The sequence below is a fragment of the Emydura macquarii genome, unplaced genomic scaffold (assembly GCF_026122565.2).
Source record: "Emydura macquarii macquarii isolate MOO-44397 ecotype Brisbane River unplaced genomic scaffold, CSIRO-AGI_Emac_v2 contig_1253, whole genome shotgun sequence".
In the NCBI taxonomy this organism is placed as follows: domain Eukaryota; kingdom Metazoa; phylum Chordata; order Testudines; family Chelidae; genus Emydura; species Emydura macquarii.
The window spans coordinates 71,676,649-71,704,388 of NW_027131390.1; the positions used below are offsets into that span (position 1 = coordinate 71,676,649).

The 27,740-nt window shown below is 40.2% G+C and overlaps 1 protein-coding gene and 1 long non-coding RNA gene across 5 annotated transcripts; one reads left to right on the forward strand and one right to left on the reverse strand.

Moving 5' to 3' along the window:
- Window positions 1-1,226: 1,226 nt before the first annotated feature.
- HNRNPA3 (heterogeneous nuclear ribonucleoprotein A3) lies at window positions 1,227-21,689 on the reverse strand. 4 transcript variants are annotated; one of them, XM_067549188.1, is made up of 13 exons: window positions 18,503-18,634; window positions 17,242-17,355; window positions 14,358-14,460; window positions 7,186-7,308; window positions 6,950-7,096; window positions 6,659-6,869; window positions 6,321-6,410; window positions 6,134-6,237; window positions 5,944-6,040; window positions 4,984-5,160; window positions 2,192-2,320; window positions 2,042-2,111; window positions 1,227-1,952 (listed from the first exon to the last, which is right to left on the reverse strand). In XM_067549188.1, the coding sequence occupies exons 3-12, from the start codon at window positions 14,421-14,423 to the stop codon at window positions 2,059-2,061; spliced, it is 1,197 nt and encodes a 398-aa protein (XP_067405289.1). In that variant the 5' UTR covers window positions 14,424-14,460; window positions 17,242-17,355; window positions 18,503-18,634; the 3' UTR covers window positions 1,227-1,952; window positions 2,042-2,058. The 4 variants fall into 4 exon arrangements, with proteins under 4 accessions (XP_067405289.1, XP_067405287.1, XP_067405288.1 ...); XM_067549186.1 differs by lacking the exons at window positions 17,242-17,355; window positions 18,503-18,634 and adding an exon at window positions 21,556-21,689; XM_067549187.1 differs by lacking the exons at window positions 17,242-17,355; window positions 18,503-18,634 and adding an exon at window positions 21,556-21,688 and having other exon boundaries at window positions 5,944-6,036; window positions 6,136-6,237.
- Window positions 21,690-21,785: 96 nt separating this feature from the next.
- LOC137153616 (uncharacterized) lies at window positions 21,786-27,284 on the forward strand. Its single transcript, XR_010919852.1, has 3 exons — window positions 21,786-21,910; window positions 25,635-25,750; window positions 27,021-27,284. It is a non-coding gene; the product is annotated as an uncharacterized lncRNA (long non-coding RNA).
- Window positions 27,285-27,740: the final 456 nt, after the last annotated feature.

A 27,740-nucleotide genomic window follows, 5' to 3' on the forward strand; every position in this document is an offset into this window, starting at 1 on the left:
TAGATCTCCTTTGCCGCAGATTAAGCCCATTACTGCTTGTCCCACCTTCAGTGGGCATTGAGAATAATTGATCATCATCCTTTTTGTAACAGCCCTTAACATATCTGAAGACTTACCAGGTCCCCCCTCCATCTTCTTTTCCCAAGACTAAACATGCCCGTTTTTTAGCCTTTCCTCATAGGTCAGGTTTTCTAAACCTTTTTTTTTGTTGTTCTCCTCTCAACTCTCCAATTTATCCACATCTTTCTTCAAGTGTGGCACCAGAACTGGATACAGTTCTCTAGCTGAGGCCTTACCAGTACCAAGTAGAGAGGGACAATTAACACCCTCCCCCCCCAATTATCCTACATGGATTAATACATCCCAGAATATTAGACCTTTTTTGCAAATGCATCACATTGACTCATTTGTGATCCTCTCTAACCCCCAGACTCTCTTCACCATTACTATCACCTACTCAGTTATTCTGCTTTGATACACCATCCAGTACATTAAAATTTGAATTGAGATGCATCACCACTCTCCAATTATGGGCTTATTTTAAGGAAACGGACACTAGTATCAAATCTAGCCCAAACCATAGAACTGAAAAAGGTTTCCAGTCACTATAATATGACTAAGTTTATTTTCACTTAACCCTAAATCCCTTACTTGAACCCATCTTCAAAAGTAAAAAAAGACTTGAACTATGACAGTTTGCCCATCATCATGAGGCTTTATAATGAATTACCTGAGACTCATGGATTATACCTGTGCTACTCTTTGTTCCAAGTCAGAAGGATGTGTCCAGAAAAAAATGCCTAGGACGTATACAAGGAAGCATATAGCCATTAAATTGTTTTACAACATATACCTATTCTCTCACTAGGACAGCACGTTCAAATGAAATAGTTAAGCCAAGAGAAAGATGATGTCCAGGCTGCTCTCTTCAAAGCACAATTTCATCCAAAAGATACCTAGCTTCATACCCTAGGGTAATAGGCACTTGAGTTTCGCCCTTTTGAGCTTCACAGTAATTTGGAAAAGATAAAAGCAAGTCCCTCTCCTCTTCACCCATTACTTGAGCAAGAGACTGCAGGTATCCCCTAAATCTCAAATGAGACTGGAGGCAGCTTGAACATGGCTAAAGAGTCTTATTAAAATATTTATCATGCCTTATTTTCTTGCAGAGCCAGCACTAAGTAATACAGAACTACAAATTAAAAAAATATGCACAAACCAAAAAGTAATTTGAATTTTTCATTTGAAGATAAGCTTAATTCTATCATTCACAAACACTAGTTTAAATAACTCAATCCTAGCAATACATCTAAACAAACTATAATGCAACATGTTCTCTATGTGCATATATATATAACTCATGTCAATGGGAGTTATATATACATTGAGACTAGACCCCTTAAGACTGCAAATCAGCAGGTGTTTCTACAGTTAATTTTAAATTAACACAAAATGGTAATTGAGAAAAGCATCAATCTTCGCTATTAACAAGGAAACACCCTAAACTACATTTCTTTATTATTGTTAAAGTCTGAACTAAATGTGGAAAAACTGAACTACACAAATATTGAAAAGTTAAAAATTCCTTAATTGTTTTTTATTCCTGGTACCACTACCACAATTTACAGGGCAATATACCTGATGTAATGGAGAGAAAAAAAGAAAAAAAAAAAAGAAAGACAAAGCTACAACAGATAGACCTCAGGAATGTACATCTAATTGACACTACATTGCATTAATCAATAGCTGCACTTTTTGCAAACTGTGGCTATGGCAGTCCTGAACAAGAAGGGTTTTCTGTTTAAGCTGCAGTAACTTTTCTGACTATGGATCATCGTTCCTTCTGTGGCAGATTTTACAGTTCCTCTAATGCATTTGGGACGACTGTCTCAAAGTAACCTGCAGCTTTCCTGACAACTCCTCGCTCTCTCTCTCCTGCTAAGAACTGTAGCCTGTTGAATACAGGATAAGAAAATTATTACTCAGTGAACAACTGTATATTCTTCATCATCATAGTTATCTATATGTATAATATACCCACCCTTTTTCTGGTTCAGTTTAGAATCTTCGGCCACCATAGCCACCACTTCCACCTCCAGATCCATAGCCACCTATAAGTAATGTATATATTGATTTGACATGTCTTTGCAAGTGTTTTATAAAATAATTTTGCTCTAAGAGTTGTATTTACCACCATAGGGACTGCCTGAGCTTCTGCCACCAAAACTGCCACCACCTCCTTTCATGGGTCCATAGTTTGACTGTTGCTGTCCACTATAATTGCCAAAATCATTATAGTTTCCACTGCCACCATAGTTACCTGAAATAAAAGTTATTTTTAGTCTCAAATTCACCACCTAAGATAGCTTCAAACGAAAACCTGAAGAACCCCACAGGTTTGTGGCTTAAGTACAATAACCTGAGGCCAAAGTAAAGGGAAACTCAAAACTAGCATTTGTGTTGAGGACTACATAAGCAAAGGAAAAACACGAGCTCAATTTCTCACTTCCTGCTAAATCAGATGTGATCTTAACTTTCTTATGCTGAATACAGTAGAATCAAAAAGGCAAAAGAGTATACCGCATATATATAGCAATGTGGACAAATTAGTGTTTATAAATGGGTTTTACACAATTCTGATCACATCTCCCACAGCCTCAAGCTAACCTATGGCAGTCCACTTTCAACACCATCTAGGAGAAGAGAACTGAACTACCTTGCCTTTGACCACGCAGCCACATCATTAGGTCACTCCTGTTTCTACTGCCGCCATAAAGGCAGAAAGTCAGTTTTCCTTCTGACGCACCCTAACCATAATTACCCAAATTTAACAGCTGTAGTTCAGGATCTCTAAAGGCAGAATTTATTTTAAGAACCTACAAATACTGCTAGATTAGCTGCTGAAAAGCAAAGACAGAGATAACGGTTAAACAAATTTAACTACAGAACCTGACAAACCCCTTTCAAGTCCTTGGTAGCAGCTAACTAGCTACCAACCAGTTCTGGAAGAGACATTATCCAGGGGGTCTGCACAGAACTGGGTTTTTCTTTATAGAAAAAAAATGTCTTGTATCAACTCAGGCCCTACTCCTCATTCTATGGAGAAAGAGTCCAGTTAAGTACATAGCTAATCAAGCCACTAATGGTTAAGAATGTGCTTAACTTTAAATGCTGTACTGAAATAGGGCCTTGGCCAGGTCTACATAGTTAAATAAGTTGCAATTTCTAAGTGTTTTTCTTAAACCAATTTGGTATAACTACTGCAATCTTTTTTGTGTGGGGGATCTTAAAAAAAAAAAAAAAAATCAGTGTAGAATGGCTGAACTAATATCACCAATTTTAGCTAAATTTAGCCATTCCTACACTGATTTAAGAGCTTTTCCTCCAAAGGGGGCTCCTCTGGCTTAACAAAATAAATTAAAAAGCCAATTTGTTAATCAGTGCGCTAATCCTATCAATCAGTGCAATGCCTGAAGGTATAAAAGCCCCATAAATCCAATCAAGTCACATGAGCTCAAAATATAATACACATTATAACTGTCTATATGGTGTTCAGAACTGTTTCCTATAAAGTTGATTGAATCTAGCTGGGGAAAAAAAAAAAAGCCAACCAACCACAGGGCTTTAGTTACCTTCCAAAACAAGTTTATCCTTTGGCCAGGTCTACACAGCTCCCAGAGCAGGCTACAGGAATGAGAGTTACAACACTCACTGCCAGGACTATATTAACGTGAATTAGGTAGTTTTTAAAGCTCATGCTAGCAGGATCTACACAAGGCAGTAGTTACAGTGCAATGCTTTAGTGCACACTGCAACTGACACCCATGTAGACAAGCCCTAGGGGAGCTTTTTGGGTGTAACTATACTATAATGGAAAAGTGCTCCTAGTATGAATTCAGCTTGTATCTTCAAAACTGCTTTTGCTGGCATCTTATTCCAGACACCAAGGGATATAGACTACATTTGGCAAAAAGCACAGTTTTGCCAGTGTCGCTGCATCTACAGTAAAGATTTTTTGACAGCACAGCTATGTTGATCAGGGATCAGACCCCTGACCAAGTTAGCTTTACTAACAAGAATTTGTAGTGTAGAACCTGGTCTTTGTTCCAGCACAATCAAAAATACCAAATGTCCTCATTGAAAATCGCATGTACAGACACTGTACAGACTGTACACTGTACAGACACTGTCCTCATTGAAAATCGCATGTAGAGACACTGATATTTCAACATTTCAAGAATGGCCCCTCCCCTTCTTTAACCATTCACAAAATACATAGAAGCTCGTTAGCAAAACCGCCTTTTGCTAATGGTTAGCCTCAAAACCACTAATATTAAGGATTACACAAAGATTAATAAGCTTAGTTGTCAAACAGCTTATATATCAAAATATGACAGTAGTGACTAATTCCCAGACTTTTGCAGTCTAATTAAGAAATGAATGCAAAATTACTCAAGAAAAAAATGTAATAAATGCTAATACTAAGTATTTTACTTTAAACATCTTATATTGGGCTTTGATTTCAAACCTGGCTGAGGTGATATGAAATCACCCCTCCTCCATCCCATCTTAACTTTCCGGCCAAAACAGCAGTATTCTGCTAGTTATGAAAGATTAAACTAAAAACCTGCATGCCATCTTATACAGAACTTTGATACATCACATGAGCCATAGTCCTGTGAATTCTCTACTCCTCACTTGAGATATTCGTGGACAGTCTCTCTTCCGATAACCCACCACCTGCCCCCCAAAATTAAGGCCATTGTTCTTGATAAGAGTTCCTGAGCAACAGAAGGCTGTAAAATTAATATTTTTATTTAAATATATACAGAGAGGTTATAAGTTAAGTTCTCACCCTTATGCTGATTATATCTGGAGCCAAAGTGCAACCTCACTATCATTATATTTCTAGAATCATTACAGGATATAGTAATTGTAAGTTCTATATAGTTTAGATTTGCTAGCTATATGTGCTTTACTTACCACCACCAAAATTTCCTCCTTCATTGTAACCATCGTATCCTCCTCCTCCTCCTCCTCCTCCACCACCACCTCCGCCACCATATCCACCACCTGGGTTTCCGTATCCTGGTCCTCCACCACCACCACCACCATAACCCCCTCTACTACTGTAGCCAGGGCCACCTCCATAGTTCCCACCTAAGAGAGAGAGAGAGACCAGTTAATGTACAAAACAAAGTAGGTATAGATTTATATAGAAATCTAGCACTTCGGTTGCACCTTGCTTACTATGTTTGCTTCAACTACAAGAATATTTTTTGGTAAATAGACTCCTGTTCGATTTACCTAGCTATGTCTGTACCAAAAGCAATAAAGTAGCTTTAATTATATTTGCATCATCGCTGTCGGGGTGTTCTTACTTTATATATAATCAAAAACATACTGAAAGATTTAATCAGTTGGCATAAGGGAACAATCCTGCAAACACTTCATTGGGGAGTAACTTTACATAGACAGACAAGTTCCAGAAGTTCTTAGACACTGGTGTGAATGCTTATCCAAACCCAAGCCTGCAAAGATCAAAGTTTATGAAGTCTTTTACATTTGGACCTCACTTAAGACAAAATTCATGTAATCTGGTCACTTCTCACCCTTCAAGGTTTCAGCCAGTAGCAGGTGAGGGACTGAGAAACGTTAGCCTTCATTTAACTGTTTTCACTCAATGCATATTTGAGTAACTGTCATTTATTTAAATGTAAACGTGTTTAAGGTGTAAGTTGTACTTGGATGAGTTCCCATTTCATTTTAATGAACGTGTTCATCTCTACATAAGATGTAATTGTGCTAAAAAAATTTGAGAAGTCATTCAACTCATGTTACACAATACTCAAGTAAACAATCACTGCCAAAATAACCTCACTTTCCAAGTCCAAAGACAAGGTTCAAAGTCAGTCTTACAAAGTGGTATTTTGATATGCTTACCATCACCAAATCCATTATATCCATCACCACTTCCAAAGCTTCCTCGGCTTCCCCCACCGCCGCCGCCGCCACTGCCACCTCCACCATAGCCTCCTGGACCAAAAGTAAGTTGTTTTCATGAACAAATACAAGTCTGTTTAAGCCAACTTAAACATCTCATTTTGAAAAAATATAAATAAGGACGCAAGCTACCTCTGCCACCAAAGTTTCCTCCTCGGCTGAAGTTTCCACCACCACCTCCTCCTCCTCCAAAACTTCCACGACCCATGAAGTTACCTGAGCCACCCCCGCGACCTACAAGACATTTTACATAAATTAATCTTCATTTAATTTAATGTATGTAAAAACTATCCTATTATGCACCACCCCAAACTCACCTCTCTGTGAGCTAGCAGTCTGCATCTCTTGCTTGGAAAGTGCTTTCTTCACTTCACAATTATGCCCATTTATAGTATGATATTTCTGAACTAGAAAATAAAAATTGTGAAATAGTGATAACAAATGAAAAACTGTCTACTAGACCGAGTCACAAAAAGCTTTACTAAAAACAAAACAGTTTAAAAGCAGATTATACTACATGCAATCTATTTGCTGTAGTGTGCTTTCACAGTCAACAACTTGCTTACTAACAACATATTCCATGCATTGTTCAGGTATGTGTAAAATCAGAGTTACATTGTTTCAAGTCATTTCACAGTCTAGAACAGTTACATACCAACAATTTTATCAACTGTATCATGATCATCAAAAGTTACAAAAGCAAATCCTCTTTTCTTTCCACTCTGCCGGTCTTCCATGACTTCTATGGTTTCAATCTTGCCATATTTTTCAAAGTAGTCTCTTAAATTATACTCTTCTGTATCTTCTTTAATTCCACCAACAAATATTTTCTTTACTGTTAAGTGTGCTCCAGGCTTTACAGAATCCTAGAAGACCAGAAACCTATATTTAGTACTTTATATTTCTCATGACTTCTTTAAAATATACTTGATACAAATTAATTTACCTCTCTAGAAACTGCCCTCTTGGGTTCAACCACACGCCCATCAACCTTATGTGGTCGAGCACTCATTGCAGCATCTACCTCTTCCACACAAGAATATGTCACAAAGCCAAAGCCTCTGGAACGTTTTGTTTGTGGGTCTCTCATCACCTACAAGAGTATAAGGGACAGGATAACACCTTACTACTTTTAGGCATTTACACTGTTTCAGAAACAATTTTTTAATTAGGATTACTTACCACACAGTCTGTGAGTGTGCCCCATTTTTCAAAATGTTCTCTCAAGCTATCATCTGTCGTTTCAAAGCTCAGGCCTCCAATGAACAGCTTTCTCAACTGTTCTGGCTCCTTAGGGTCATGGCCCTACAAAAACAAGACATTTTCTCAGCAAGCTACACCAAACACTTGTGCATCCTGTAAAGTGAACACGTTTGGTAGAATTACTGACAATTCTTCTGTATTCCACTCAATTTTCTTCATAAGAAATACTTAAATAAAAATCTGTGTTCAAACTTTATTTTACTGTCAACATCTGGTGCAGCAGAATAGGTGTGACTCCACTATTTCTTAGCTTCCTTAGTGACCTGGGGTTTTGTTTTGTAGGCCAGAACTTGGTTTTGAATTTTGATATTAACAAGGTTCTCAAAACACAGTAGTTTATTTTCAAAATGTACCCAAATAGCCATGACATGTTGATGCTATTTGATATGCGGTATCTTGGGAACGGTATCCTATGGATTTCATTATAAGTGAACCACGACTATATTCTGGCAAGTGGTAACATCTACAGGTTTAAACTTAAGACACCCCAGACCAAAGATACCATCAAGCTACTAAAGTAAAGACCAGGGTCTCAGATCAAAGGATAAAATGCCATTTGCCAGATTTAAGCGACCAGTGATTCTGGGAGCCCAAACTGGCGCACTATGAAGGGGCCCAATTTTCAGAGGATGGGATGTTTCAAAATAAGCAACCAAAAATTAATATATACAAATCAGGTCACTTTTTCAAAGTCTGTACGTAGGCAAACAAAGTTGTAAAAGCTTTCTTATAGCAATTTTCTAATTTCTCCTTTGCCAACCTTTCTGACTGGAGAGCAACTCCATCCAACAAAACAGCTATATTAGCTATGTTAGCTCTGTGTTATACTTTCAGCCTGTGGCCCACACCTGGTCAAAGAGTGAAACAAGGTCTTGTCTATAAGTGTTATTTTAAAAAACAAATTTAGTTAAACTGGTGCAAAAGATTGCATGGACATGTGAAAATAGCTCTTATATGTAAATCTCACACAAGACCCAAATGCTGCCCAATATTAGTGAAGTGATTACAACTATAAATATTTTTAAAGAACATTGTCATGTTAGAACACATTCTATAACATTTTTGTACATCAAAAGACATTTTTGGAAATTTGTGACTCAACTGTAAACTTACTTTGTGCCCTCATTCAACAAAAGCCAATTATTTTTTTTAAAAAGCCACATTGTAAAGTATTTTGAAACATTAAGTCTCACAAGAGTGCTGTGAAAGATGGGCCCACCTCAAGAAAGCATCTTGGGGCCAAACAAGGTTAAAGCAGGAGAACCAGCTACTGGAAAACAAAAAAAGGAAAGGAAAGGCTTGTTTCTAATTTAGTTGAGCTAAATTTTAATGTGAGCTGTTAATATTAAATGCACACTGTTCAACTTAGTTTTGGGCAGACTGCAGCTTCTCAGGGCATCCTTTAACAGTATATTTTGAATTTTGTTTAAGTTTAAAGGTTATTCTCCTTCCCATTAGTTTCAAGTGATTTAAGCAAAGGAAGAGACAGCTGACAGAGTGCTGTCAACGTGCAATCCTTTTTTCCTGCTAATTTCCCAGTTATTGTAACTAAATTTTACTACAGTTTACAGTAGGTAAAATTTTTTCTTCAAGTTCATGATCTCTCTTTAAGCCTACTGGGAAACTCATACAACAGCTCACATAGGAAAAGAAGGATAACATTTTAATGTAATCACTAGTTATATGAAAGCATGGTCACAAAATAGGACACAGAAAACCAACTCCAGAGTGGACCGCTGACACAAGGCCTTCTGCATAACTAAAGCCCAACATAGGTCAGAAGTAGGGCAAGTTGAAGGATGGTTGTGGACCAACTATGTGGATCAAGTAACGCTGGACTCCAACAAACATGATCTGCCACCATAAGTGGTGCATTCCAGTCCTGCTCTCAGTTTCGGGAAGATCATTTGGCATTTTTCAGAAAAATTGTAATTCCTTTTAAGTGAATGCAATATGGCTGCTTTGAAGGGCAACATATTTATAACATATTTGTGCAAGAGTACTTAACACAGGCTTAAGATTGAATTTTGTACCATTTCTGGAATCCACTTAATTGAATAGTTCCCACACTAGTGCAAGAACCAACAGCTGGTACATCATGAAGAGCTAGCTCTTTTTCAGTTGCTAAACTATATAGATAAGGGCGGGAAATGTTTTTGGGTATTAGTTTTGCATTTAAACCACTGACTTACCATAACATAGTATCTGTATAGTAACTAAGTGGAAAGGGGTTTATCAGTGGTCCTGTGATTGCAAGTGGGAGCCAGCCTATGAAATACTTTAAGTGGTCCAGACATGGAAAATATTTGAGTACCTTTGCTCCAAATACTTTAATTACATTTGTATTTAAAAATCGTAAGGGTTCAAGTTTAGTCATGGTGTAATTGCTGCTTGTTTCTAACTACAATATAGTGTAATCAGCTGCATTCATAATTTTACATAGACATATGCTGAAGAGTCAGTATTTAACCTACATGTTTTACATTTACACCAGCCAGCTTTGTTTTTGGCTGTACATGTACACACTGCTTTCCCTGCTGTGCCTGTCTGTATTAGTCTTTGCAGGCACTGAATTTATAGGAATAATAAGTAAAGGTCTTGTATATGTCAAATTTGCCTGCTCACATTAATTGAGCAAAAGAAAACGTGAAGAACTATCAACATGAATTCTGTCAAGCATGCTGGACTGCCAACAGAGAAACTGAGCTGGGTTCCTTTGTTGAAAGGGACCCGCAAAGAGAAAAAGTAAACCCAGACCCTTTTGTTCTTTGACATGTAGCAGATCTGCACTTAATTATACACATCTATAAGAAATTCAGATCTTATCCATCCTCCAGTAATATGACTGGAGAAGTACTGAAAAGACCATAATTCCTGGCAAAAAAAGGAGGTTTTCTGCTTTGTCACATTCTCTCACTGGTTGGTGCACACATTGCAGTCTTTCCCTGGGAGAGAAAGAAAAGATCTTGCTGTTTTGGTTTCTCCCTAAGGCAGGAGCAATTTTGTTAAGTACTGTAGTCTCCCCCTCCCCTTTTTTGCATGATAGTTCGAAAGGGGATGTTTATTTTAGACAAGCTCTCCAGCCAGATGAAGAACATGGTTTTTCTGGGAGTTTGTCTCTTGGCAAGCAGGTATAGTGTTAAGCATTTCATTCTCTCTGGGGATGGCTGGCTGGGATTTTCTGGTTAGTTTCCTGGGGATGGGATCAGCAGTGCCCCTCACGTGTGTGGGACGGACTATGGTGTTAGTCTCCAGAATTGAGGATTATGCAGATTGCTACATTTCTCCAGTCCCGGCAGCTACTTTCAGCCGCTTCCTAATCCTTGCTCTCCGGAGTAGGCGGGCGGAAGGGAAGGCTGCACACGCGCTCGCACCCCTTGCCTAGGAAGGGTAGCCTCCGCCAGCCCACGCTGCGCGCCAGTGCGCCATTTCGCGGCGCCGAGACATCTTTGCAGGGGGCGCCTTCCGGAAAGAGAAGGGGAAAGTAAGGAGGAGCGGCCAGCCTCTGCTCGAGCCCGGCACACGCAGCACTCTCCGCCGCTTGCCTTCCTGGCTGCCTCCCTCCCGTCAGTCTAGGCCAGCGGCCCCGCTCCCTCCGCGCGGCGCTAATGCAGCGGCGTTTACCTCCATTTTGTGACCGGACACGAGTCGCCGACTCACCCTCGCCTCAATATGGAGCCGATGGGGGGGAGGGGAGGATCACGTGATAGGATGAAGGCGGGCTTGAAAACAGCGTGCGCACCCGTCTCGCGTTTACTGGTAATACGGGACGGGCCAGGCAAAGAAGGGGGGGGCCTGCCCCTTAGTCCTCCACCCCCACCGGCAACCTCCAGCGACTTCATGAAGTCTCCAGTAGCAGCAGTCTCTGGCCCCATACGCGAGACCACCACTTTGCCTGGAGCCCCCAGACTCGTTGTACTAAGCAAGCAGCCACAATAGACACACCCGGGCAGAGGGCGAAATACAAGACGGGCGCAGTCGGCTGTTCTTCCCTTGCACAGGCACCTCCCCTCACACCATTTCCACTTAAGTAGGAAAACGGCCGCCAAAATACCCCTCTGCAAGCCCGCCCAGCACTCCATGGGGATCCTAAGCTTTGGCTGGAGGCACTGCAAGTTAGTGCCTGAAGCCCCTTTTCAAAAGCATTCTAAGTGCAACAGCAAATTAATTTTTGGGAAGCAACTTCAACTCCCCTCCAATTGTTTCATATTCCTAGCACAACACACACTTCAGACTGGGAAAACGTTAATCTCACAGGTGCTGTTTTCAAATTCCCAGATAGCAACATCCTTCACCACAAAACAAAACAAAACAAAACATGGGGACAGTGTCAACACAAGCCTCTCCACAACTCCTGTCAGTGTGTATCAACTGATCTTCAGGAACCAACCCTAGCTAGGAATAAGATAGGGACTGAATAGCTTGGAGACTGAGCTGCGCTAAGTATGTTCAAAAGACTGAAAAGAAGAATGACACTGACATTTGGTGGAGATGACATTTACCCTCTGGAAAACTGATGATCAGGGGTGCAGATTTGCGATGGCATTTTAAATAAAAGACAGCAGTCCTGGTAAATTTAGTAAAAGCCATAGCCTTTTATCAAAAAAACCACCTGTGACAAACTAATACCTTGCTAAAACCACAGGCCAGCACCTACAGTCTTCTCCACCATGTTCTCCTCACCCTGCTGAGGTGGCAGAGACATCCACAATCCTCTGCACCGCAACCCTGATGTTGGCCCAGTGAGGAAGGAGAGAGGGCCTGAAGAGCAAGCCTGCCCTGCATTCACCCCCCCAGTGGCAGCTCCTGCATCCTGTGGGACTAGGCCTGGTTCCCAGCTCTGGATATTGCAACCTGGCACTCAGGTTTGGCCTGGTCACTTCTCAGTCATAGTGACTGGACCAAGTTTGGTGAGACATTGAAACCCTGTGCCCATATTGCAAAATCCAGAATGGGGAGACAGGCCCAACACCACAGGACACAGGAGCCACCGAGGGGTTACTGGGGCAAAGTTGCTCTGACACCCTAGCCCCCTTCATCTCCCCTCTGCACCTGGCTGACAGGGCAACCCACCTAGAGCCTTCCTGCATGGAAGCCAGAGAAATCACAGTATCCATAACATCAACACAGTGAAACCAGCAGCTCTAAAATGATCATTAAACTCATTTCATGCTAGTGTAGTTTTGGTAAGCATTGTATCTCATAGTTTCAGATACTGAGTGACTGACGTTACATTCTATCCAAAAAGAAACAAAAATGTCATTAAACCTTTTAAAAGCAATGCCATAACTATTACAAGTTTTGGTACAAAATATCCGTAAGCACAACTACAAAATGGGGAACAACTGGCTAGGTGGTAGCACTGGTGAAAAGGATCTGGAGGTTATAATAGAACAAATTGAATGAGACAATATGATTAAGTTAAAACAGGTTAATATTCTGGGTGTATTAACAGGAATATTGTACATAAAAAGACACAGGAAGTAATTGTCCTACTCTAGTTGGCACTAGTGAGGCTTCAGCTGGAGTACTGGGATCAATTCTAAAGTGTGGCATCCAGAAAAGATGCAGATAAATTGGAGAGAGTGTGCCAAGAAGAACACCTAAAACGATAAAATGTTTAGAAAACCTGATCTATAAGGAAAGGTTCCAAAAATGTGGCATGTTTGGTTCCAAGAAAAGACTGAGGGACCTGATAGTCTTCAAATATGTTAAGGGCGGTTATAAAGAGAACTGGATCAATTGTTCATGTCCACTCAAAGCAGGACAAATAGTAATAGTCCTAGCTTGCAACAAGGAAGCTTTAGGTTAGACTAAGAAAAAAATTTCACTACAAAGGGTAGTTAAACTCCAGCAGAGGCTTCCAAGGGAGGTTATGGAACCCATCATTGGAGATTTTTAAGAACAGGTTGGACAAACAACTGTCAGGGATGGTCTAGGTTTACTTGGTTCTGCCTCAGCACAGGGTGCTGGACTTGATAATTCTGAGGTCCCTTCCAGCTCTACATTTCTATGGTTCATATACCATAAAATCTGTGTCTGGCTTAGACAACAGATGTGTTTAAATAAGCCTGTTCAATGCAATGCTAAATTTAAGCTTCAGAAAAGGGTTATTTAACAGCTAGAAGGGATAACATATCTTTCCAAAAAAAGAGTTCAAAATGTATCAATCCAAACTGTTAAACACTTTATTCTTCTGGGGATCTTTACCAAGATTTTTTTTTGACAAACAGATCAGACTTTGAGACATTAAGTCACTAGGGAAGATTCTCCATCTCCAGAAACTATAGGCTATTTAAAGTTCGATATTATATATGCAAAAATGTGGGCCCCATCTTTGCTGCTTGGAAAGGGACTTGTTTATTCTTTCGTAACCTCTGGGGCAGGGGAAGCTGTTTTTTCCTCCTATTTCCATACCCTGCTCCTATCACGCTATAGGGCAACATCCAATAAGCTCCCACTACCCCAACAAAATCTCTTCATACCCCTATTTACCTGCTCTTCCTTGGGTCCCAAGCCCCACCTTCCACATTCATCTGCCATCTTCTTCAATGACAGCCTACTTAATTCCCACAGTAAACACTGGGAAGTTTGCCCCTAAAAAGGTGACATCTCACTTCCATCTGCAGAGGTTGTAAGGAATCGGTGTTCGTTTTAGTTAGATAGCCTATCTTCCCTCTTATTGAGAGCAATGGAAGGAATTCTGAATAAAATCAAGAATATATTAATTTACTGCTGATGCTCCCGAGATCATAAGCAGTAAAGCAGAAAACTCAATCAATATTGTGAAGATTAGCAACTTTGAGAACATTTAAGATAATTTTGTTATAGTAACAGAAGAGGCAAAGATTCTACCTCATGTTCTTAAGAGTCTAGCCTGTATAACTATACATTTCATTTTAACAAGCAAATTTGTTGCTCAGTCCCTGTTTTACTTTGGGTTTTATAATGAAAGGAATGGGAATGTCTGAACAAATGGTGTAGTGTGGTGAAGTGTTACATACTTGGCAAAGAAACATTAATACACACAGACAAGGACTATTCATCTACCCACATAGGAGAACCAGAATGAATTTAAGGAAACACTCCACCTGTGAAGATCTTCTTCCTTTCCTCTTGTAGTCTTCAATATCTCTCTCTTCTTTGAGCGCAGACATTTTGGAAGGATGCTCTAACTCAGTTGCTCCTTTTGACCTAGGTAACAAGCAGTATGAGTCAGTTTTTACCTCTGTGGGGGTCTCTCTTCCCCTTATGTAAGGAAGCAAGCCTTTCCATGGGTTGGAACAAACAAGTGGCTTTACTACAGCGAGGATGTGGGTGGGGTAAAGCTCTACAGAAAAATAGAACAAGTAGATGGAAGCTTAGAGGAAGAGTGCTGCAACAGGGTTTGTTTTCTGTATTTAATCTTTAGGGTGTTTTCAGATTGTAGCAATTAGAGTAACTGTGAGGGAAGAGAGGCCTAAAAAATGTTTCATTGTTGATTTATAAAATACCTCATGAAATCTGACTGCTGTTGTATAGTAATCATATTCAACATACGATATCCATCTTATTACATAGAATCTCATTTCTGGTCTTAGATTCTGTTCCTGATATCCTTCAAAGCCTCCAATGTTTAACAAATACTGTTGAGTAACAGGATGATTTCCATGCATTATTTGGTATGTTTTCCTTTGTGTTCTACTCACTGACCAAGTAGCCACAAAACTGAAGCACTATAAAATGGGGAAAACCATTGCCATAGCAAATATTGGTGTAATGCTGTAGACATTAATGCAAGAATCCTCTAATGCTACTGTGAGTGTCTGCTAGTTCAGAAAGTTCAAAATTGTGGTCTGCTGACCACCAGTGATCTGCAGAGTGCTGCAAACTTGTCACATGCTGCTGCCTCGTCTTTCTCTCCAGTTGTACCTTTCATTAAAGCTAAAAACCCATAACATTTCTAATCTGCCAGTTACTAATGGCATATGCAGTGACAAATAAAGGAGGTAGTCAAAACAATTTTTTTTTTTTTTTTTTTTTTTTTTAAGATTGAGAAGTGTTTTAACCCATGTACTGCTGTCCTTTTACAAGTTAAGGACAGCATGTCTCCTTCTTGGCTATTTCAGTTAACACTGAAGGTTAGGCCCCCAATTTCTCTTCACTTTTAAAATTAATAGATGGAAAAAACCACACACCAATTTAGTCCACGTCTAAACTTTCTAGTCACCATAAGTAAATCAGAATACAATCTACTCAACTTATTCCAATGTGCAAGTGAAGTATTTCACAGAGTGTTTCTGCTCAGGTGATAATTCAGTCAGTTTACTAAATTTAGCTTTTATATGCTGTCTTTCACAGGATATATAAAAGTCAGTGATTTCAATGTACTTTTTTTTTTTTTTTTCTGAAAACTTCAGCCACTAAAGAATATCCTGGCAAAGGCAGAGCCAGGCAGTGACTCCAATTAGTAAGAGTAGGATTTACAGTTTATCATGAGGCAAAAAAGTATCTTATAAAAGTATCAATAATAAATGATCCCATATAGAACAAAGTATGTTTATTATTTTGTTACTAATATAAGAACCTCCAATAAGGGAAAAATAGTGTAAATATTCTAGGGTTTTTTTTTTTTTTTTTGGGGGGGGGGGGGGCGGGGTTAATTTTAACCATACAGTTAACTTATGCCGAAATCTATAGCAATGTAAAATCTAGTAAATCAGGAACAATTATATTTATTCAATGGTATTTGTAAAATGTAATTTGTAAGCCCAGTAACTGCTTGACCATCATGTGTGCAAGTTACCAAATAAAACTATTGGCCTTTTAAGATGGCAGCCTACACATTTAATGCATCCAATAGATAAAAGTTTGGCTGTATCATTAGAAGAGAATGAACTTTTATTCTGTAAACTAAAACAAAAGACAAGATTTAAAATAATGAACTTGAATTTGATCAGATTTTAATCAAAACTTAAATGCTGTGATTTAAAACAATCCATCCTGGTTAGAAGCATAAATGCTTCTATAAAAGCTTTTGAAATACCATAATCATTTCTCTATTGTCCTCAGGCCCTGTGCACCTCCAAGCTAAGTTGTGTACAGCTTCATGTAGGACATTTCAGTGGCAAAAGTCATAAATTTCTCTCAAGATTCCTTAGAGCAGGCACTGGGAGAAAATAGGAATCTGTTCCCTATACACTTCAGAATCAAGGAATTATGGGTACCCGGAGGAGCTGGGTGGTATGACCAGGATTTGGAGGCAGTCAGGGGCTGCCAAAGGGCAATGTGGATAGGTTTTGATACATGCTAGCACAGGCCTAGCAGACTTGTTAGGGGTGAGAGACACTCCCCAATCAATTCCCCTTTTAGACCCCTACTATGCCTTTTTCATGTTCTCACTCCCCTCACTTTCCTATTTGTAGCTGTTGTCACCAACTGGGCTCTATGCTGGCCAGCAGAAGGAGGAGCAGAGATACGGCCTGAAATCTACTGCCACAATGAACACAGGCGACCAGAAGGAGGAACTACAATTGTCCGCTTAGAGGCTAGCTGAATGCATGAGATATCAACTTGAATGCAGGCAGGCCTGATGGGGTTGCAATATGCAGAAGCATCACAACACGCATGACATTTGGCAGCACTATGTTACAATGTGTTTCACAGAAAGTTAAAGCACTATATTTAAACATGGTTGCAGTTAAGTCAGTTTTGACAAGGACAATATATTGCAATATCATCTGAAGATTCCTTTAAAACAGTATAATTCTGTTCATTTGAATGGTTTACACACTGTTGAAGACAACCCATTCCCAATGTCAGTAACATCATCTCTTGTGAAGAGCATAAAAATATTTGATTAGGTACACCATGGATTTTCAAGCTGTAGTAAACATGATCCACAGTTAAGTGTTGAGGACAGCTCCCCTACAATTTGTAAACTGAGCAACATCTGAGGCAGTTAAAACAATTGCTTACATGGAAAGTTATTCTGACCTGTTCTGCTAGTGTCTCCAGTTTCCTCTCTGCCTCTAAAGTAGTAGCAGTTACTAATGCAGGCAGCCAGGTTCTCCCTTTCTTCTAGTTTTTACAAGCTTCAGACCTGGATACCTGAGAAATGGAGTGGTGAATCTTGCTGAGCATTTCTACTGAGCTGGAATGCCCACATCCCTCCCCAATCGGTTGCAGAGAAAGGAACAATTGTGCAATAGTTTTCTCCAGGAGTTGGGGCATTACAGGGATGGTGGAATCTGATCAGTCAACTGGAGTCTCACCGACTTCAATGGGCTTTGGGATCAGACTGTGTGCAAGAATCTTCCTTTAGGTCTCTTCCCAATGTCCTGGCAGTTGCATTGTCGGTTGTTTTTGATGGGTGGAACAGATACTTTGCTTTAGGTAGCAGTCTCCCTCTGGAGATAGTGGGAATTTTGCTGCTGTGGTGTAAATCTGTTCTGGGGTGGGGTGGGATCACATACCAGTCTCTCCCCTAGGGGGTTCGGTCGGTGAGGAGAAGGATGGCATTTTGCAATCGTCATCTCTCCGGGGGGTGGGGGGAGGACAGACAGTAGGAGAATGGAGATGTTGGTGTTAGGCTGCCAAAGCCGCCAAGCCCGGACGGGGGAGGAGGGGAGAGTGACAAACACCAACATCTTCTCCATCCCTTTTCTCGGGTGCGGACTGGAGGATGTCAGTCGATGCCGGAGGATGGGGTATTGCTGAAGCCTACGCCCCTCCCTTGGGTGCGCGCGGCCGCGTTGGGGTCTGCGGCCTTGGGATTTCACTGGGAGCTCATCTCCCGCGGCGGTGGGGATATTATGAGCAGGCGTTAGCATTACTGTTTCCTGGATGGGCCCACAGAGTCAATCTCCCGCCTCCCACCACCCCCAGAGAGACAGAGACGACTCGCTGAGCGGCAAAATGGCGGCCGCACTGCAAACCGCGTTGCCGAAGGGGCTGTAGCAGGAAACGTCCGTGGGGCGTTTCGCAGCACCGAGGCGGCTAGGCCCGGGGGAAGAGGGGAAAGGCTGGTGGCGGCCCTTCGGGAGAACGGGGGCAGGGGGACCGTTTTGCCGTCCCATCCCGTTCCCTGCGCGCCAGCCTGACACACCCAGCTGTCTGCGCTCCCGTCCCGCGGCCACCCGCGGGGAGCCAGGGCACAAGAACCGCGTGCGGGCAGAAGGCTTCACTTCCCCTCCCTCGCGTCCGGCCACACCGCAGCCCCGATCCCTCCACGCGGCCCTAACGCGGCGGCGGTTACCTCCATTTTGTGACCAGACTCAGTTCCTTCAGCTTAAATTCAATATGGAGCCGAGAGGAAGAGGAGGGGGGGAGAGAAGGAGGAGTCACGGCGTCACGTGAGAAAAGGGAGGCGGGCTCGAGACAGCGCGTGCGTGCGCCGCTCAGGAGCGGTAATGGGGGAGCTCGCTCGGTTTCGCAAAGCTTTCGTTGGCCTGGCCGCCGCCTCCTGTCCTCCCGCCTGCCAGGAAGCCAATAGGGGTGGGGAGGGCGAGTCCCTCAGCAGGGTGATCCGGGGAGGGGCGGGGCGGGGACTCGACAGAAGAAGGCCGCTCGGCGGCGGGGGCGCGTGCGTGCTGCTGGACCCCGCCGCCATGTGCGCCACATCCCCGGCCCGGAGGACTCGTCTGGTATTTACATATGCCGGGCGCCGCAGAAAAATCTAAGCCCCCCTGCCAGGCTGCCTCCGGGAAGATCCGTGTAATTTAAGAGCCTGGCAAGCAACCCCAGGGGCTTGAGTTGCACATAGAATGCACCAGCGGCATTCACCCTTCGGTACGCGCACACAACAATGAGGGCCTACCCCGGCCCACCTGATGGGTGGGGGGAGAAAGGGGGACTCGACCCACCCCAGGAGGTCTCTGGCCCCGCAGGTGTCCCAGTTTCTCTTCCCCGCCTTTCTAGATTCCAACCCAAGGGCCTCCCTTCCAGTCACTTCCGAGAGTCATTTGCTCAGCACAGCCTATGACAACTCGGAGGAGCGGTCATCTTGCCCGACAGCAAACTGGCTTGGTTCCCCGTTGGAATGAACGAACGATGGTGAGCCAGCCATCTTCAAGGGTATGTCTTACATACGTCCATGCTGCAGCAAGAGCTCTCTTCGGCATAAAAATTTTTTTTACCTCCGTGAGTGACATGGCGCTGTGCACATGAATGCTTACGTCGTGTAAATTATGTCGCTCAAGGGGGTGGAATATTCACACCCTTGAGCTACATACATTTTGCTGACATAGGCGGTAGTGTAGACATAGTATAAGGGTAGCCATATTTTCAGCTTAAAAAAATCCTACACCACAGCCACATGGTTGTTGCCGACTCAAGAAGAAAAAAAAACAAAACCCAAAAACGCATCACTGCCCTTTAAAAACAGTCAGAAGCAAGCAGCAACTCAACCAAGCCCAACCTAGTTCAGAGGGAGGGGGAAGAATGTATGCAAATTTTAATCTATGTAGTTCTAGTTTTGCTGCATGATACTGCCTGGTGCCTGCTTAAAACTGTCCAGTCTGTACTAACTGGCACTAGCTAGTACGACAATATGACTAGAAAGATTTCAAAGAACAAAAAGCTACTTCATATGGGGATGGAATAAGATTATTTCCCTCTCTCAGTGTACCCTGATGGCAGCAGTTTGGAATGGCAAAAATACATTGTATCCAGTGCTTCTAGAATCAAACCATTCTTAAAAAGAAAAAACAAAACCAAAAAACCACACACACAAAACCCACCCTTCAAACACTGAATATTCTGAAAGTTAATAGCTTAGTGTGGTAAAATAATATTCTAGACAAAAAGGAAGGAAATAAACATGTATTTCCACCCTAAAGAGATCAAAAGTCATGAGCCAGACCCATAAAGAGACCAAAGATTCAGAACAAAATGATTTTGAGGCCAATCCATTTTATTTTCTAACTCCACCTTTATTCCTCTACCACTATGGGTGATCATTTCAGGTTGAAAAGTCAACCTATAAAGCAGTGCACGCCCACACCCCAGCAACCTCTCCCTGCTACAGGGCCATATGAATAAGTAGGGCAGGTCTGCATCCTCAGCCCTAAGGCATTCACACAGAACTTTGCAAGTATAGCCAGCCTGGAAAAAAGTCACAGGGTCAGAGAAATTTTTCACATCACAACAGAGCGCCTTCTGCAGGTGTCAAAATCCCATAATTCATTATCAGTTTGCAAGAGTTAGCATGACCGCCTTCCCCTTGCTGCTCAGAAGGACCTCCTCTTCCCCTACACTATCCCAGGCTTGGGGTGTTGCCATTCTCTCCTCCCCATTACATCCTTTGAACTCCCTCAGCATCTTTCCTGTCACCCACATCCCTATTCAACCTCTAGATCCACCTGCAGTTCTACTTTATTCTCCCTGTTCACCTTTCACAGTATGTCTGCTGTTACTCATAGTCCCCATGCCCTGTCTAGCCCCCTGAACCATAGAGCGGTAGCCATTTTGCCTGTGGGGATGGCTTCAGTCTCACTGAAACAATGTTGTGGCAGCCAACTTTATAAAGAACAGCCTCATTTCCACGTGCAGATTGCCTGTAAGGAAATGACAGGCATCTTGGTGGCTTCAGCCCCAATAATAGTAATAGGAATTGGTGGCCATTTTGAATAAGGCATACATTTCCACCATGCATTGTATTTTCATAAGACATTAAAACACTTCCCCCGCCCCAAAAACAAACAAACAAAACAAAAAACCACTAGAGTCATGATAAAATAATGAGACTTAGCAATACTGGAAAAAAAATCTTGCTTCCTGTCTCACAATGGTACATTTTTAGAAATCTAAACATCAAGAGTAATCTTAGATTAGCACTAAATGTGCACAAATGTTGTCAAGATTTTTCAGGAGTGATTTTGCATGCCTTAGTTTCTGTATATTTTAAAGAGGTCTCATTTGCAGGAATTATTGAGTACCTACTATACTTTCAAAGTCAGATCATGTTATGGTATGTTAAGTTGAGTACTAAAAGTAAAGGCAACAGTTAATCAGCCCTCTTGTTTGAAAGTTTTGGCTACAACATTGCAACAAGCAAGCTCATCATCACTTAAGCCTGGTTTCTCCTGATTCTGTCATCACACACTTGTGTAAGGAACTGGAAGAAGTAGAGTAACAAGCTTTCAGGTAACCCAGTAAATGTGAATGGGAAATACTTAATCTGTTCGTTACATATAGCATAGAAGAAGGACACAAACTGAATAATTATAGTATAGATAAGCAATTATTGCTACCTCTCTGGAGAAGGACACCAGAATAAGCATTTTTAAAAAAACCCAAAACCTCTTCAACCTGTAAAAGTCTTCTTCCTTTCTTCTTACATAGTCTTGAATATCTTTGTCCTCTTTGATTGTAGCAATAGCCATTGCAGGAGAATATATTTACTCAACTACACCTTTAGTAAGTATAGCCAAATAATAGGTAGAATGGGTCAGTATTTATTCCTTTGTAGGCTTTTCCCCTTTTCTCCCTGTGTATGAGCACAAGACCAGTTTATTGGGAGGAGTAAATAAATGGGTGTGGTTTTACTGAATAGGTGCAGGTGGGGGAAGTCTCTGTAAAAAGTTGAGAAGAAAGAGCTTGCAGAAAGTTATGAGTAAATAAGTAGAAACTTACAGAAAAACAGCTACTGTTATCTACTATTATGGTAAGACTTGTGTTTAACTATTGTTTTGTATTTAAACTTTTTTTTTTATAAAAACATCCTGATTGTTATACAAAGGTGTCCATAGTCCCCAGCACAGCATCTAATTACTCTTCTTGCTATAGACAGAGCATATCAAAAAGTCTGCTATTGGTTTTTGCGAGGACTGCCTTATAATAGTCAAAGAGTGACATAGCTCCCCTCGTTAGTATTCCTTCAAGCCAAGAAGTTATTGAGGTCTCAAATGTACTCTTTTTATTTATATTTAAACTTAAGCACTGGAGATAGTAACACTCTAACTTAGGCTGTATCTGTGGAATTAAACTTCATCATACAGTAAATAAAATGCAGTTGATAACAGAATGTGATATACTGTAAATATTGTATTGGGAAGGAGTAATAATACTTATAAGGAGAGAACAGAAAGGCAGCATAATAAACTTTGATCCATATATGATGATGTGGGAGAGAGGTGATGGTTTCTTAGGACTAACATGGTTTGTGTAATATCTATACATTTGGTTCAACAAAATATTAAACAGGAGTAACACACTTCTATGGAAATTATGTTCAATAACACACAAAAAAAAGTATAGTAGACAGGCTAATCTTTCTATTAATTCCTTAAAGATTTTTTTCTGTGATCACTTTTTTTTTTTTTTTTGGTATGGTTTTTCCCAGACATTATTTTAATAATCTAATTCCCAAGAAAGTAGGTTTAATTTGCATGTATCACCTGTAGTTATCACAATAATGTTAGAAGTATAAATGGTTTCAAATAGTGTTCAGTATTATTAGAACTCTGTTTTCCTCTGATTTGATCTTCTTGCCAATCCACAGGCAGATAGAGTTTGAGTTCAATAGTCCTTATTCACAGTTACCCTGCACTTCATGCAGTCCTTTGCACAAGTGTAAAGTGGGAGTAAAACCCTACTAACTGAGAATAGTAGCATTTTACACACATTTTGCCCTCACTTTGCATTGGTCAAGGACTACATAAAATGCAGGGTAACAGTGAATTATGGCTGATGTTTTTACATTACACAGGTTCACAGTAGTTTACCAGAACTGGAAATAGGACTAGGCACTAGCTCAGATGATAACAGAACACTGATCTCAGTACAGTCTTCCCCTAGTAAAGCTGGGATATCATGAAATGATGTAAACAAAAAACGTGGGACCATTCCAAATACCTAAGGAACTACAGAATATAATTTACCAATTTTGCCAGTCAGATACAAGAGTTTAGAGAATTGTTATTAGCTGGATAGCATGCACCAGGGATTCTCCAACTGATTAATCATATCTTATGGACATATCCCTTTCTATTTGTGATCACTCAACATTTGCTTACACAGAAATGTAATATTAAGAAAGTAGTTATTTTTATGTATTCTGCTGGTGGCTCTGGTTTTCCCTTTCCCTATTCTGTGGCATATTACATAGCAGCAGCTATCAGTAGAAGCAACTACGCTGGCTCCTCCTTTTTTCCCAGATGTTTTTGCAAACATCTACACTCCCCTTCACAATGAGAAATCTGATGGATGATAGTTTGTACTTTTAAAAAGCATATGGTTTATAATCTCTCTTTAGTAGGCCTGAGTGCTGTGTGGCTCAAGAGAGACCAAATGATCTTGCAAGACAGTAGACTGCCCATCATGCAGTACTTTTCCTGAATGTATAGGAATATTGTATATTTAAAATATGGAGGATACTGTAGAAGTTTGAACTATTATATAATAAATTGTAATTTCTTATTTCTTCTTTATTTAGGACCCATCATTTTGACCTCTATATTTGATTTTATTGCCCAACTTTCTCTGAGGAAAGACCGGAACATACAGTGTTCACATTTTGGCAGTCATAATTATATTCACTTTTATCCAATGTAGACTGCAAACATGCACTTCACTCAATTAATGTTAAAATACCTAGACCCAAAATGACTATAGGTGTCAGGGTGAAAAATGTGAACAAGCTATACATTTGTTCTGTTTTAAACATTGGTTGGTTTAAATACATTTTTATCTGTTTAAAAAGTCTCTTTCTATGTTTGTATAATGTATATACATACACACAATAACCAAAAGAACACCACAAATAACTCCAAACAAATACCTTTGTCCCCTGAAATTATGACTGCTCTATTCTCTCTGCTATCTACAGTGCATGACTTCTGTTCCCCCAAGAGGCACATCTGGTTGCTATGACTCTCATGAGGCTGTAACAGTGAACAAAGAGTATTAAATAGTCAGCAGCTAGCTCAACGAAAAGCACTTTTAAACTGCTTTTTTCCCTTGGAGATACTGTATATTTTGTTTTCATTCAGGGTCAGGAGAGAGACTTTTTCTACAAGCCGTATACTGTACTAAAGTGTTTTTATTTTGTAAAGATTGCATACAGACTCACACAAAAAAACCACACTGTAATTAGTGTTTACCACATGGAAAAATAATCTACGTCTTGGATCACTGTGAGTTGGATACAATTTTGTAGACAATTCAAATCTCTTTAGCCTGCTGAACACTAACCAAATCTAAACATATTTATGGTTTAGATTTTGTGGTTTTAGCTCAGTCTTACTCCCTTTTTTCCTTTCAGACTGGTTTGTTGGCATTTTCCTCTTTTTAAATTGTATTCTTAAACAGATGGTTTTCTTGAATAAAAGAGAACCCCTCTGAGAAAAATTGTGGGGAAAAATTGCTTACCAGGCATGTTTTCCCAAGGCCTATTCAGACTTACCAAATAATGAATAAAAAAAAACCTCCAAAAATCAGGCAAAGGCAGCTTCCTAAGGTGCCAGTGTAATGTGTGAATGTGTGTTTGTAGCGTTGTGCACACACAAAGTTGCATTCCACTGGTTTGGTCACAGGATAGGCTGGCTCAGAGGATAAAGAATCTAATACTACCAGTTAAACCATTTCCTAGACTAAGATTTGAAAAGGTAATGTTAGAATGCTAACCTGGTTGAGTTACCCTAGGCTTTAACTTGACCAGCTTAGTGAGGCAGTGTGCTTTGTGTATGATTTTAAAATGTCTTAATGTTAATTAACACATCACCTTTAAATTTTAGGGCAAGTCTAGACTACAAAATTGTCTGTCTAAATTACCTCGATATACAGCCACAGTAGTAATTACATCGCTTTTACATGTCCACACTACGCTCGTGTCTGCAGTGCGCGTCCTCATCAGAAGTGCTTGCGCCAATTTAACTGTCAGTGTGAGGCATTGTGGGACAGCTTCTGAAAGGCAGCAACAGTTGATGTAAGCAATGCATTGTTTACACTGACTCTGTGTCAACCGAACTACATTGACCAAACTCTTGTGGAGATGGAGTTATTAAGTCAGAATATTGGGCGAGTTACACTAGTGAGAGCTATGTTTTAGTGTAGACAATTACAGGGTTAGGTCAATGAAAGGCAATTTAAAAACTCTAGTATAGACAGGCCTTAATCTGAACAAGGCCAAAGAGTTTGGGTATGTCTTGTCAGGGAAAAATGGTGTGTTTTTTCAGTCATGTTTGCTCAATTGAGTTAGCTTACCATTATTGAAAACCTGGTTAAGATGCAAGCTAACATGTATGTTGGGGGTACTGCCAATGAATGCACCTAGATCTAGCCCTGCTAAAATATAAACATAAAGAAATCATCACAATATGGAAAGAGGCAAAGAATAAATAAAAGACTTTTTGACTGAGGTCTAACTAGTGTCTGTGTTCTCTCTACAGGAAAGAAAAGAGCCTAAGATACCAAGCAAATGATCCAAGAATGGGAAAGAGAAATTCAGAGGTAATATTACCAAAGGAGAAAACAAACCAAAGACATGAGCCTTAAGGCAATTCAGGTAAGAAATTTTCTGCTCCTTAAATCAAAGCGTTAGAAGTCATATTTTATGAATAAGCCTGGTTTAATATCTTAGCTGATTATTAACTCCCCATAATTAACAGCTTGGAAGACATTAATGAGAAATAATTGTATTATTAGATAAATACTAAACATTACAGGCTATAGTCTATTACTAGGGGGATCTGCAAGTGGATTTCTTGATTGTCTACATATCTGTGCACATAAGAGGGTAGAGGAAATAAATCTTGTTCCTTCACTGACTGCAATGCAGATCTGCGTTGGGTGGGGTTTTCAGATCTGTACAGCCCAAACACATGGTCAGCATTCAACCAATAGCTGGCCTTTCATCTGGGACTGGATTAAAATGTGTTGGGTTGATACAACATGCTTTTTTTTCCCCCTGGCTGCTAAACATGGAAAACTCACTTTTATTTTCTAATCTGAATTTATACACTCTCTCGACTCTGACTCCGTTATATAAAGCACAATTGTAACTACTCTTCTAGCATAAACAATAACTATCCTAAAAGATTGTTTCATGAAGGATTGTCCCAGACAGAGTTTTCCAAAAATATCATATTATGTTCAAATAAGCGATTCCTGCTCTGCACTTACTCTCCCGGTTACACTATTTCCAGTGGCTAGGATCCTGCTTTCTGATTGTAGCATGCCATGTCTTTTTATTTTCCATGTTCTGTTACAAATTGTGCTTAGTTTTTAAAAATGATATCCATTTTATTAATCTAGGAGGTCTGAAATTTCAAAAGGTGATCTCAAATTGATTTTACATGTAATATTTCCTTGCCTATTCCTGCTGAGGGGAAACTTCTTGTCTTTTGAGACTTTCAGAGTACTGATCCGAGGAACATGGATACAGTTTCTTTTTATGTATAGCACAAAACATGTGAATGGAGCTGTGGCTATCACAAGGTGCCAAAATGAACTTGTTGATTCCTCCAGTGAAGTGTTCCACAACCATATTTTATGCTAATGTTTGCATTGGGACTTTCACCTTAAGACATATCTGTAGATAAATATATGTATCAGACATCTTTCTACAGATTCCACTTTTGAGTAAGCAGCTATGTATCATTAATTTCTCTCTAAAAACAGGAAGAATGCTTTTATTTAGGAATAAATAGTCCTAAATATAAACAAATTTCTCCTCATTATATGAAATGGTCTTAATTTAAGACTGTCAGGATTATAGGTGACTTGCTGGTGTTTGCTTCTAAGTACCCCTCTCCCATTTCTTAATTTTTTTCTAGAATACACCTGCAGCTCCAAAGTGAAAGCTGTGCATCTAGCATAAAACCATAGAGAATGGCAGAACCCTATTAACACATTGCAGCTATTTTAATTCCTACTTGAGATGTATGCATAGAATCGACTGGGAGGATTAAGCCTAAAACAAGATGTCTGTGAACAACAGCAGCAGCTAATTTTTAGAGCCAAATTTATTTTTAAATGCCTTTAATACTTGGACATATTTTCTGAAACAGCAATCATATTAAAAGATAAAACCATTTGTGTAGCACTAATATGTTCAGATTTTACCACAGTAATGATGGTGTACACCTGTTTACCAAATACTGTAGGTCACATTGCAACAGGCACACTTGGAAACTGCTGAATATACTGGAAATATTTATGGCAATCTATAACCTGATGACATTTCCTGCCTTCAGGACACACATGATTTGAGTTCTCCTGGTTTCGTTGACCATATAATTAATCATTTCCCATATATTAATAAGAAGGGTAGTAATGTAAGCAGTTTACACAAACAAAAATCTAAGATAAGGTCAACTGTATAAAACGTAAAATGGAATAATATTTTGATTTAATTTTCAAACAAGCAATTTCACATAATTGAAACAGCATTCACATTGGAAATATCTTTTTTGTGATGAGAAAACTATTTCAAGTAAACAGTACTTAGCAGCATTAGATAGAAGACACAGACTAGTGTGGGTTTCTGTGAAATA

Bases quoted from the DNA above. Each gene is read 5' to 3' on its own strand.
- HNRNPA3 (XM_067549186.1), bottom strand. From the start codon at position 21,629: ATGGCTATTGCTACAATCAAAGAGGACAAAGATATTCAAGACTATGTA. The intron at 7,309-14,357 runs GTGGAGTGTTTC...TTGTTTTTGTAG, and splicing joins AAGGAAGAAGATCTTCACAG to GGCCATGACCCTAAGGAGCC. The intron at 6,238-6,320 runs GTGAGTTTGGGG...AATGTCTTGTAG, and splicing joins GACTGCTAGCTCACAGAGAG to GTCGCGGGGGTGGCTCAGGT.